This window comes from Sinocyclocheilus anshuiensis, unplaced genomic scaffold, assembly GCF_001515605.1.
Source record: "Sinocyclocheilus anshuiensis isolate Anshui unplaced genomic scaffold, SAMN03320099.WGS_v1.1 scaffold389, whole genome shotgun sequence".
In the NCBI taxonomy this organism is placed as follows: domain Eukaryota; kingdom Metazoa; phylum Chordata; class Actinopteri; order Cypriniformes; family Cyprinidae; genus Sinocyclocheilus; species Sinocyclocheilus anshuiensis.
The window spans coordinates 882,729-896,185 of NW_015536494.1; the positions used below are offsets into that span (position 1 = coordinate 882,729).

At 43.8% G+C, this 13,457-nt stretch overlaps 1 protein-coding gene across 1 annotated transcript in view; it reads right to left on the reverse strand.

Annotated features, from left to right (window-relative positions):
• Nucleotides 1-13,457, reverse strand: part of LOC107686353 (oxidation resistance protein 1) — a 103,559-nt gene that overhangs the window by 26,240 nt on the left and 63,862 nt on the right. Inside the window, exons 6-8 of the mRNA XM_016483323.1 lie at nucleotides 12,546-12,698; nucleotides 6,733-6,917; nucleotides 3,795-4,444 (exon numbers count right to left, since the gene is read on the reverse strand). Coding sequence (XP_016338809.1) covers nucleotides 3,795-4,444; nucleotides 6,733-6,917; nucleotides 12,546-12,698 — 988 coding nt within the window. The remainder of the gene's footprint in view (nucleotides 1-3,794; nucleotides 4,445-6,732; nucleotides 6,918-12,545; nucleotides 12,699-13,457) is intronic.

A 13,457-nucleotide genomic window follows, 5' to 3' on the forward strand; every position in this document is an offset into this window, starting at 1 on the left:
GTTCACCCAAAAATGAAAATTCTGTCATTAATTACTCACACTCATGTCGTTCCAAACCCGTAAGACCTTCGTCATCTTCGGAACACAAATTAAGATATTTTTGATGAAATGTGAGAGCTCTCAGACCCTGGATAGACAGCAACGCAACTGTAATGTTCCCAGGTCCAGAAACGTTGTAAGGACATCGGTAAAACAGTCCATGTGACATCAGTGGTTCAACTTCAGTTTTGCGAAGCTACAAGAATACTTGATTTGAGCGCAAAGAAAACAAAAATAACAATTTATTCAACAATTCTTCTCCCCTGAGTTACGTCTTCTGAAACTTCAGAACAGTAAGCGGTGCCCCCTCTCCCCTTGTTTGTTTTCCATTTTTTGAAAAGTTTTTTGTTTCCTGTTTGTTTCTCCCCATGGCGATGGAAATAGCCGCTCAGTTCTCCGCCTTAGCCTGCCGAGATCTCCCCTTCTTCGAGTACACCTGGGAATTCTACAGGCTCGCCGTGGCGGCGGCATTGGATGACGCCACCATCAATTCTCTGTTCTGGCTTGGGGCCAACTACCATCGCCCCGTGGACCTCCCAGACACCAAAGGACTATGCTGGAGGGAAGGGATCATCCGGTGTCTGGGGAGTGTCCAGAACCAGCCCGCTGTCAAGCCCGGCCGCTCCAAAGTCAAGCCCGCCGGCCGCTCCGAAGCCAAGTCCGCCGGCTACGGCACCCCCAAGCCCGCCGGCTGCGGCTCCCTCAAGCCCGCCGGCCGCTTCGAAGTTAAGTCCGCTGGCCGCGGCATTCTCAAGCCCGCCGGCTGCTCCGAAGTCAAAGCTGCCGGCCGTTCCTCAGTCAAACCCGCCGGCCGTGGCTCTCTCCAGCCCGCCGGCCATTCCTCAGTCAAGCCCGCCGGCCGCGGCTCTCCCCAGCCTGCCGGCCATTCCAAAATCAAGCCCGCCAGCCGCGTCATTCTCAAGCCCGCCGGCCGCGCCGATGTCCTCTAACCAAAGGAGGAGGATGAGGAGAAAAAGACTGTCCTCCGCCCTCATCCTAGCCCCAGAGCTCGCTCCAGTGTGCGCTCCAGCTCCCGAGTTGAGCCCACGGAGGGCTCAAGTCCCCGAATCCAGCCCAGAGTGGGCTCCAGTCCCCGAGTTTTGCCCAGTGAGGGTTCCTGTTCCCGAGTTTAGCCCACAGAGGGCTCCTGTCCCCGGAGTTTAGCCCACAGAGGTCCCAGTCCCCGAGTTTAGCCCAGTGAGGGCTCCTGTTTTCTATGAGTTTAGCTCACAGTAGGCTCCTGTTCCCGAGTTTGGCCCACAGAGGGCTCCTGTCCCCGAGTTTAGCCCAGAGAGAGAGAGAGTGCCAGTCCCCGAGTTTAGCCCAGTGAGGGCTCCTGTCCCCGAGTGTAGCCCAAGGAAGGCTCCAGTCCCCATGTCCAGCCCAAGGAGGGCTCCAGTCCCCAAGTCAAGCCCAGGGAGGGCCACAGTTCCCAAGTTAGGCCTACGAAGGGGTCGCTAAAGACTATATTCTCCCCAAGGATTTTTTTTTTGGGGGGTAGTAGGGGTCCATCCGTGGAGGCCGTGCCGAGTGCCGAGGCCAGGCTCACCGAACTCCCTGCTCTGCCATGGCCTCCTGAACTGTCTGCTCCGCCATGGCATCCTAGACTGCCTGCTCCACCATGGCCTCATGAACTGTCTGCTCCGCCATGGCTTCCTAGACTGCCTGCTCCACCATGGCCTCATGAACTGCCTGCTCCGCCATGGTTTCCTAGTCTGCCTGCTCCACCATGGCGCCCCGAACTGCCTGCTCCGCCATGGCCCCGAGTTCCCTGTGCTGCCATGGCACCCTGGACTGCCTGATCCGCCCTGGAGGGCATAATGTCAGACTCTGTTCCGTGTTTTGTGTGTGCTTTGCTCCCCATTTGTTTCCATGCCCTTATTTGGTTCTTCCTCTTCCTGTCCTCATTTGTAATTATTAGTGTCCAGCCGTGTTTGATTTATTATCTCGTTTACCTCCTTTCTTAAGCCCTGTGTGTCCCTGTTTCTAGCGTTGGCTGTTTTATGTCATTTTGTGAACATCTCTCCATGTTTTCCGTGTTTCCTGTGTTCCCAGCTTGGTTGTCATTAAAGACTGTTGGAACTTGCAGTACTCCTCGTCTCCTCACTCCTTTGTTCCCGTGCTCCTTGTGTGAATCATGACAATTACATTATGTATTTTAACAGTGTTATTCAATGAAACCATATAATTATTAATTAACCAATTATTATGGCCTCATTGTTTTTATATAATGCATTTTAAGTCATTTGAAAGGCTATTGTTGGCTTAGGTCATTAATTATTCATATTTCCCTTATGAGCTGATTCGCTACAGCGTATAGGGAGCGGCGGTACTGATCTCCATTTCTCCAACTACGGGCTAGGCAACGGGTCAAACAGAACATGTGCGCTGCATTAATCACGCGTTAATAAAATTAGTGCCGTTAAAATGAGTTTGCGTTAACGCGTTAATTTTGACAGCCCTAATAAAAAATTTTAACTGACCCCTAATATTTGAGTGTATTTGATATTGTAATTGTAGTGTATTTGGTATAGATTTTTTTTTTGTGGAAACCAAGACAGAAACTAACATAAGAGCATGCTTTTTGCTGAGGCTACACCTCTGCTACATCAGTATCAACACAAAATCGACACCTCAGGCAATATATAAACAGCCTTGGGCGACTGATAAAATACATACTAGTTCTGTCAACAGATTCAATTCAATGTCAACATCCTGTGATTAATCTCATTATTTCTAGTTAATATATTTTCAGCTATACTTTTAAGGAAAGAACTGCCTGTAGTTTCTGATGTGTGTTGTAATGTTAGTGTGTATGTGCAGTTGTCATGTTTGATGGGCTTTAGCTTATCTCTCGGTCAGAGAAAGGGCTGCTGGCACAGTCCGGCCTCGACAGATCAAAGCAGCGTGTAAAAGCCATGGTAAAGTGTCCCTGCGCTCCCTTTTAATGCACACACACAATCATTTATATATATATAATATAATATATACATATACACACATTCTACACATTTATTATAAAATAAAAAGTGTTTAGAATATAAATAAATAAATAAATATGTATTTACATTATATATATATATATATATATATGACTATTCATATATTAAATAACTATTCATTAAATTAATAATTAATCATTAAGCATAACACATAAATGTATAAAAACCCTATGACCCCTCTATAAGGTGTTAATCACAGACTGGTCAGTGGCACAAATTGCAGAAATATTGGAGAAGATGTTGTCGTACCCTCAGCAGAGCTCAGTGTCTGGCTGCTCTTAGACTGTTGGTCGTTCTCTCTCTGGGCCTGCTGGACACTCTCTCGCTGTTCCTTGGCTTGTTGCATAGTGTGACTCTTCCACATCTTTCTCAGCTCCTCTACATCCGTCTCTGAATCTCGAGTACCATCTCGTGTGTATGTGCAGTTGTCATGTTTGATGGGCTTTAGCTTATCTCTCGGTCAGAGAAAGGGCTGCTGGCACAGTCCGGCCTCGACAGATCAAAGCAGCGTGTAAAAGCCATGGTAAAGTGTCCCTGCGCTCCCTCAGGTGAAAACAGGTGAGCCACTTTTCATTTCAAAGCACCTTTCAGCTCACTTTTTACACAATATAAAGTTCTCTCTCTCTCTCTCTCTCTCTCTCTCTCTCTCTCTCTCTCTCTCTCTGTCTCTCTGTTGCGCAGCAATTTCAGCTGTTTAATTACAGTTTATCAGTGGCACAAATTGCAGAAATATTGGAGAAGATGTTGTCGTACCCTCAGCAGAGCTCAGTGTCTGGCTGCTCTTAGACTGTTGGTCGTTCTCTCTCTGGGCCTGCTGGACACTCTCTCGCTGTTCCTTGGCTTGTTGCATAGTGTGACTCTTCCACATCTTTCTCAGCTCCTCTACATCCGTCTCTGAATCTCGAGTACCATCTCTGGTCAGTTTAGCCCCATCGGGGCTGCTTTCCTGTACCGAGGCCTCCCCTGCTCCTGGGGCCAAGCTTTGAGAACCTAAGGAGGGGGCGACTCCTTCGGTCTGGCAGTGGGGTGGTTGCTGGTGGTCTCTGCTGGTGGGTGTGCTTGGCTGTTCCTGGCTGGGTTGTTTGGGCTGGGCAGTTTCGCTGGCTGGTTCTCCCTCCTCTGGCTTTTTCTCCTCCTCCTCTGTATGGCTGCCCTCAGCCATCTGAGGTTCCTGAAGGAGGGTCTGCATGGATTGGGACGAGGCTCCTGATGACTTGTCCTCCTGCTGTAGCTCCTCTGTGGACTGCCGCTCCTCCCGGATGTGCGAGAGCTCTGACTCTGTGAAGACGTCCTCTGAGATGGAGCCCTCGGTGCTGCGGGCGGCAGTGCTGGCGCTGTCATAACCCTCCCGCAGACGCTGATCCGTTTGATGAGAGCTTCCAGAGAACACGGCTTCAAAATCCCTGTTGTACAAACAGAGAAAATGAGAGATGCACCTTCTAGAAAACTAATATTGCATATCTAAAGGTGTCTTTACTGCTCTATGATGTGGCTTTGGTTCAACCTCATAGTATTATTCAATGGTAATAGCATAAATAATCATTCACAGATACCATTGTATGCACCGCACTTAACTTAGTTATGTCTGAAATAACATGAAATAATAAACAAAACAATAGAAGGACTGCACCATTTAAATGTTAAATGTTAAACTATGTCTATTCTATCTACTTTGTTTACTTTTTAATTATTATAAAAATAACAATAACCTGACCCTCTAACACCAGCTCTCTCTATTCTATTTTCTTTTCTATCTAATTTATATTATTTTTATTTATTATAAAAAATAAAAAAAAGCCTTGCTATGTGAACTGCGTTAGACTAACCGGGACTTATCACAGCACTTATATATTGTAGCTCTTTTGTTGGTTCAATTGCTTCTATTGTCCTCATTTGTAAGTCACTTTGACTCTGCTAAATGATTAGTGAAAGTGAAAGTAAATGTACATGTGTTCTTAAAATGTGTGCATTCAGTTTTCTCTGAAAAATGGTAAGGGTTTAATCAGTCCACACTGCAATGCAGCAAGAACGTGAAAAACTTACAAATAAATATGGTAAAATAATTATTAATATAATTATAATAATTCTATATTCATAACAATAATAATAATTCAATAATAATAATAATAATAATGTAAAAAAAACATTACTTATTTAATTGTGGGCTTATTATTATTTAGAAGCTTCATTCAGTTTTCTCCAAAAATGTTAAGGGTTTAATCAGCCCACATTGCAATGCTCTGTAAAAGGAAATAAAGACAAATAATATTGTAAATATAAAAATAATATGTTTTTATTCACATTATTATTATTATTGTTGTTTTTGTTAAGAAGCTTCAGTAAAAATAGTAATAATTTTTCCTTCTTTTATTCACATTATTATTATAATTTTAATTAGAGGTTTCAATAATTAGAATATTATTGAATTCTGTAATACTAACAATAACAACAATGCTAAGAATTATTGTTTCTTATTTTTATTTCCTTTTTTAAATGATTTTTTTAAATTTTTAATTAAAATGTAAAGATACTGTAAAAACTGTGAAGACTTAATACAACAACATTATACAAACCCACTTCCAAACAACATGATGTTGTGAAACTTCAGTGACTAAGGTAATGTGACAACCATAGCGTGCTGTGCACGAGAATCAACTTTTGATTCTCTTATGCCCTGTTTCTCACCACTGTGATATTTCTGTGTCATATTAAAAAGTCTAAAATGCACAGACTTCTTATCGTGATATGTCATGTCAGATGTGGCTTCTGTACTGCAGTAAAGCCACAGCTTGAGACATCTGAAACACAAGTGCACAATGACGTGTGTCTGTCTGGATGGTAGGTGGGAGGTGGATAGAAGTACATAATCAAAACAATTTGGAGCAATTAATAAGAGTACAAGCCAACATAAAAGTGCATAAATGAAAAGTAGGTCCCTCTGTCTGTACATCTGCACGATCAAAGGCGTCTATGCTTCACATCCACAACTGAGACCCTGCAATGAACCCCGTCTGACTGATGAACCAACCAACACAGCTCTGAGCTGAATAAAACACATCATCATTCATAAACTAACAGAGGATATAAATATCTGGGGGTGGAAACACTGCTAAAATCATTAACTTCTTATTACAAATAGAAATGGGTGAGTAATTCAGACGTAGGCGGCTGAATTCATGCTTCATTAGCCTTAGAGTAAAAATCCATTTCCTGTATAATAAAGCTGAACAGTAGATATCTGAAATAATTGTACATGCTCACCGCAAACAAAATATTGATTTGTCACATGAGAGATCTTCAATCTAGATAAGACATCTGAAGATGAATCCAATTAATAACATGTAACGCTTAACATGTAACTACTAGTCTGGTGGCTCAAGTCGTTTTTATAATTTAGTTTTTTGGCCTTTGCGCCACTTATAGTAGAGCGAGGACAACAACTTATTTTGGCATGTGAATGTTGTGAATCCTAATTAATAATAAGTTTCCGATTCGTTCAAGAACAATTTTTTGCAAATTCAGAATGATTCATTTTGATTGGATTCACAATAATATTCAATTTCGATTAATTATCTGATTCTGTATTTTATTAAATGCATTTATAGAATTATTTAAATACTAACATGTCTTAGCCAAGTAAAAGACAAACAACTAACTCTATGCTGTGTCAGTATGAAGCGAGAGGTCTTACGGTGGTATGGAGTCACGGATCTTGCTGTCGGTGATTTCTCTGTAAACGGCTGCAGACTGAACCTCATCCAGTGGACACATGATGCCGTACTCCTCACAGCCTCTCTCCAGAACCAGAGGGTCTGTCCGGTGAGGGTCAAACATGATGTTGTTGGGCGTCACCAGCAACACCCCACTAACAACACCCTGTGACACATGACACAAGGACGCCACATGACAGTCAGTCAGTTTATCAGTTAAAGTCAGTTCATTGTTGATTCAGTGATGCCATCGTCCAGCTCAGTTCAGTTCTCTTCCAATAGTGTCTGTGCAGTCAAGTCAACAATGTTGCCAGAGATTGTGTCCCCAACTAAGCAAGCCAAAGGTAAACAGGACAAAACCAAATTCAGTTCCCTTTCAGTCGGTCACATGCGACGTATGTCGGAACTGACCGACAAATTGGGGATCGCTTTGGGAGACCAATCTACTTCGAGTGTAAAAAATGGAAGACAAGCTGCTCGTTTAGGAAGAAGCCTCTGTGTGTCTGGTGCGGGTGTGACGGTGCTGACAGTGTTGCCGCAATTGCCGCACATCACGATGCAGTTGATGGTAAGTCTCTTGGTAAGCACGACCTGGTCGTCAGGTTCAATGAATCGTGTCTAGAATTCGGGCCGGCCAACTCTCATGTTGTCCTGAGACCCCGGCCTGGATATGTTCCCAAGGTTCCTACCACTCCCTTCAGGGACTAGGTAGTGAGCCTGCAAGCACTGCCCTCGGGGGAGGCAGACTCAGCCCTAGCTTTTCTCTGTCCCGTCCGCGCTCTGCGGCTGTACGTGGACAGAACACAAAGCTTCAGAACCTCAGACCAGCTCTTTGGCTGTTACGGAGGCCAGCAGAAGGGGAAGGCTGTCTCCAAACAGAGGTTAGCCCACTGGATAGTGGATGCTATTGTCTTGGCTTACCAATCCCAAGACGTGCCTTGCCCGTTCGGGTTGCAAGCACACTCAACTAGAAGTGTTGCTTCCTCCTGGGCGATGGCTCAAGGTGCCTCGCTGACAGATATTTGTAGAGCTGCGGGCTGGGCAACACCTAACATGTTCGCTAGATTCTATAGACTTTGTGTAGAGCCGCTATCTTCCTGTGTACTCGCCCTCAGTGGCCAGTAGCGCGAAGGACCCGTTCTAGTGTCGGCTTGCAACGCTACTCCCGCCCGCTGGGCCGGATACGTGCATCTATTGCTCCAGTAGAGTTCCCCAGAAATGGCTAACCCAGTGAGTTCCTCCGTCACCCCCCGCTCTGCCACGTCTGACGCCAGGCCTAAACTCGTATGCGTTGTGGAATCTGTGTTAGGCTGGGTGTCCATATGTAGTGGTCCCTGCAGCGATCCCATATGTGTATTCTTCCACGGTAAGGCTACCCAGTCCGGCTAGCCTGTGTCTTCCCTTGACAGAGCCCGCTCTGTCATCTCTGCTGGTGTTCTTTCCCCCCTAGAACTAGACTGGAACCACCCCAGAGACTTCCATATGTTGTACTAACCTAACTGGCTAGTCCATAGGTGTCAGGGCTCGCAAAATCGCTAGCCCGACGTCCCGGGGCTATTGTGTTTTCCAGTCGGGCTACCAAAATGTATCACCACTCTGCCCGACGGGCTATCTTAAATACAGATCTCCCGCGGGTCCTTAAAAACTCATAAAATGAGTTTGTATCAATCTTAAGGCCATACAAATTTTAAATACGTTAAATGGTATAAGAAATGTCTTAATTATCATTTCAAGAGGTCTTACAGTTGGGGACGGAAAGACAAGAGTCGTGATACAGCTGGATTAAACTTCAAAAGGCAATGATGTCATTGCATAAATATGAGCGGTGCACGTTTCAAGTCAAAATGCGGCGCGGATGTCTTTATTTGAATGTATCTGAAAGGAACCGACTGTCCTCAGAAACGTGTCATTGACATTTTAATTTAATTTTATCTATAATTCCTGATAAAGCAGCGTTTATGAGCACGGAGCTGCTTTGTGATTATTAATTATTTATACGTTTTAAATTGGCATAATAATTTATATGCTTGATTTATCGCTTTTCATAAAAATGGTCTAAAGGCTGAAATGCTGTTGTATAAAATTTTTGTTTTTGTGAAAACCTGTATCTGAACTGTAAATCATATAGCCTAATTTTATGGCTCAATACGTTACCATAGACATTGTCCAACTCCACTCATACTGTGTTCATTTTACTTGTGCAGCTCTTAAAATGGGTCATAAATTGCCTTAAATGTATTTTTAAAAATTCTGCAGATACCCTGTAAATAGTGAAATAAAATTCCTTCCTTCATATTTGTTGATATTTGTGTATTGAAAATATTTTTGATTGACATTTAAACTCCTATCTGATTTTCTATATTTAAAAAAAAAGCTATTTTTTTTATTTGGGCTAGTTAAATTAATTTTTGGGCTACCAAAATCTGAAGAGTACGTGCCCGAAGGGCTACCAGGTATTTTGAAATTTTGCGAGCCCTGCCATTCAGGTTGCGAGCACACTCAAGGCGCCTCGCTGACAGATATTTGTAGAGCTGCGGGCTGGGCGTCACCTAACATGTTCGCTAGATTCTATAGCCTTCGTGTAGAGCCGGCATCTTCCCGTGTACTCGCCCCTAGTGGCCAGTAGCGTGAAGGGCCCGTTCTAGTGTCGGCTTGCAACGCCACTTCCGCCCGCTGGACCGGATACGTGCGTCTATTGCTCCAGTAGAGTTCCCCAGAAATGGCTAACCCTGTGAGTTCCTCTGTCACCCCCCGGTAGTCAGACGTGGCGGAGCGTCTGACACCAGGCCTATACTCGCATGCGTTGTGGAACCTGTGTTAGGCTGGGTGTCTATATGTAGTGGTCCCTGCGGCAATCCCATATGTGTATTCTTCCACGGTAAGGCTACCCAGGACGGCTAGCCTGTGTCTTTCCCTCGACAGAGCCCGCTTTGTCATCTCTGCTGGTGTTCTTTCCCCCGCAGAACTACGCTGGAACCACCCCAGAGACTTCCATATGTTTTATTACCCTAATTGGCTAGTCCATATGTGTAACCGCCACATTTTACTTCCTACAGGCAGGATGTGGCCTCCGCAGTGTCACCTTCCCTTCTAGGGCACGCTTCCCAGCGTTATCCAAATAGTCACACTGAGTTGGTCTTGCGGAACAGTAGTGACTGACCTTCTCTGCTTAGAGCCCTGACTCCCGCTCCAACAGTTGGGGGCGGTCCAGGAGTCTCAAGCAGAGCGCTGGAAGGGCCAGCGACAGTGGCGTGTTGGTAGATATCCCCAATTCGGGGAAAAAAGATGTCTGATTCAATATTAGAATATTAGAAAGCCAAGTCCTGAGTTGGGGATGGAGGAGGGTTATTTGCTCCAGAGCAAGCGATAAAGCTGCTGAATAATACTGAATAGATCTTATATAGGAGTGCCGTGATAGGCGTCGTATTCCTATAGGTAGACGTGGATCAAGTTGAGAGTCAGCTGATGCAAGCTTGACTCAAGTTACCTGCCAGAACTAATACTACGCAATTAGTTACTAATTGCTGGGCAATTTTTGATCAAAAGTTAGGTATGTTGAACCAAAACATTTAAACAGGGGCCATTTCTTGACAATTAAAAGTGCTACATACCCCACTGAATCATTCAGACATAATACTGACAACACTGAAACCACTAGGGAGAGAATCGTCAGAAGACTTATTTCTTTGCACAAAAGAGGACAGTGGTACAAGAGGAATACCAAATCATCATAGACTTGTGACAAGGTCCCTGAAATAATCAGACCTGCACTTTTATTTTGTGATTAGTGATTTTTTTGCTAGGAAAAGAACAGGGATATGCCAAGCAAGTGTCTTGACACTACAGTAAGAAGTGCCTGGTTCCCACAGTGAAGTTCAGTGGTAGTAAAGCTCTTTCATAGGGACAGTGAAGTTCAGTGGTAGTAAAGCTCTTTTATAGGGATGTATGAGTGCTGAAGGTGTGAGGGAGTTGAGCTGTCATGAATTCACATACCATTGTGTGATTTAATACAAAACATGAAACAGAAGATGCTATCTTCTCCTCATTCCCTGCATTGTTGGGCATTTTTTCAACATGACAATGAATATATACATTTTCCCAAGGCGAAAAACCTTCAGTGAACAAGAATTTCACCCAGCCTTAAGGCTCTTGAGCACCACAATAAAGATCAAGGCACTTATGGAGGTCGTCCTCAAGGGGTTAAACAGGACAGAACTTGTACACACAATGTCAAGAAGGGTCAAAGCAGTATACTTAAAGTTATGGAGGACATACTAAGTACTAGAATATTACATGTTTGCTGAATTTAATCAAGGATATACTAATTTTTGCAACCCTACATTTAAACAAAACTGGCTACTATATTTATTTTACTGATATTAATGACATATTCCCTGTTTTTATTAAGTATGTTTAAAAAATTTCAATTTTGATCATTAAGAAAATTTATGCTGATTTACTGATTTATTCTGATTTATGCAGAGAACTAACTACACACACACACAATATTAAATATAATATTTCATAAATATATTCATCACTAAAAGTTGTGATAACAGAGTCAGTGAGTTCATTCATCAAGGATCCATCAAACAGATTAAAACAGCTCTGAATTGTTCTTTTTGAATGATTAAACGGGTCATATGATGCGATTTCAAGTTTTCCTTTCTCTTTGAAGTGATACAAGCTCTTGGTGCATAAAGAAGATCTGTAAAGTTGCAAAGACTAAAGTCTCAAATCCAAAGAGATATTGTTTATAAAAGTTAAGAGTCAACCACGCCTACCTAAAACGGCTCGTTCTAACACGCCCCCACGTCTACGTCACGATGTGGGAAGATTTGCATAACGCCGCCCAAATGTTCACGCAAAGAAAGAAGGCATAACTTTTAGTTTGGCCTTCCAAAAGAGGACGATCATGCTTCGTCATGCCTAGAGCTGATTCATGCTGGGCGCTGAGGAAATACATAAACTTTGCGCTGTGGATCGCCGGATCGGCTTTCACCATGGACGAATGCGTAAAAAGACAGTATATGTCATTACAATCCGTAATTATGTCCCCACTGGATGCAACAAATGCCTCGTTTATAATGGGTTTTAATGTTTTTGTCTCGTCGCTCCGGCCGGATAGGGCATCACAATATGGTAAGGGGCGTAACATTTCCGTCACACGCTTGAAGTATTCGGCCAATCACAACGCACTGGATAGCTGGCCAATCAGAGCACACCTCGCTTTTCAGACCGATGAGCTTTGTAAAAATAGACGCGTTTCAGAAAGGCGGGGCATAGAGGAGAAACAATAATGTACAGTATTTGGAAAATAATGTTTTTTGAACCTTAAACCGCATAAACATTTCATTACACCAAATACACAAAATAATGTTCTTTTTAGCAACATCATATGACCCCTTTAATTTCAAGAACAGGTTCATAAGAGTCACTTGTTCGTGAATCAGATGACACTGGTCACGCAGTAGAGTGAATTCACTCTATAAATGCTGGGGTGACTCTGAGGGCAGGCATGATTTGACAGTGTGAGAGAAAATAATTTTTGCACTAACAGCATTACACTCGTCAGGCATAGAGTATTCACTAAAGAGAACAGATCAGTGCTGGAGACAGCAGCTCAACTCCCACACTTTAAGCAAAACTTCGGAGCTCCTTGCTGTTTTGCAGTCTCCAGAGGATGGAGGAAAAGCAGGGTTCTTATTAATGACTAACCTGAGGACTCCTCCTTAAGTTAACTTTTGTGCAACTTCGGAGATGTTGCCACTAGAAAAGTCGAACGCTGACTCACCTTGCCATCTGTGATGTACTTGCAATTGATTTTAAGGAACTTCTCTGTCAGCGCCTCTTCTTCCTCCGAGGTGGAGGAAACCACACGGGAGGGCCGCAGGGCAGAGAAGACTGGAGGGGCAGGAGCATCGGAGCGAGGTGGACCATTGGAGTCCTGAGAGACAGAGATGGGACAGATTACAGGGAGAAAAAAAGAAACACCAGCCACTCACCCACCCATCACATTGTCTTCATTACATAAAAATTACTTTGGTTATTATATGACGATTAAGTTTCTGACATAATGGCTGAGGGAGAAGCAGCAAATTTGACATCTTTCTCTCTTCTGACCAACGACTTTCCTCTTTTAGAAAGTCAATTCACCTTTATTTCTATAGTGCTTTATGCAAAACAGACTGTGCCAAAGCAGATTCACAGAGATAAACACAAAATCGCAGAAGCAATTCAGTTCAGACAGTTCAGATTCTGCTGTAAAGAAGCTCTGAAAGACAAGTTTCATTATTGAGCTCAAGTTAGTTCAGACCAATAACAGCGTGAAGTTAATCGATCAGCGTCAATGTTGCAAGATGTGATTCAGCAGTAAAGCAGCGCTACAGAAAACAACAGTGCCATCATCCAGTTTTATTCAGTTCAAGTTTTGTTCTCATCCAATGGTGTCATATGGGTCGTATCGATAAATTACTGAAAGTTAAATGTCTTTTACACTAAGCAAGCCAAAAGGTGACAGTGGCATGGAACCCAAACACATCAGGTGACAGGTGGTTGCCGCAAGCCCGCCGGCCGCGCCGTTCTCAAGCCCCGCGCCTCTGCTCACTCTAGCCTGCCGGCCATTCCTCACTCAAGCCTGCCGGCTTCCGCTCACTCTAGCCCGGCCGCCGCTCACTCTAGCCCACCGTGTGTGACGCTGTGTGTT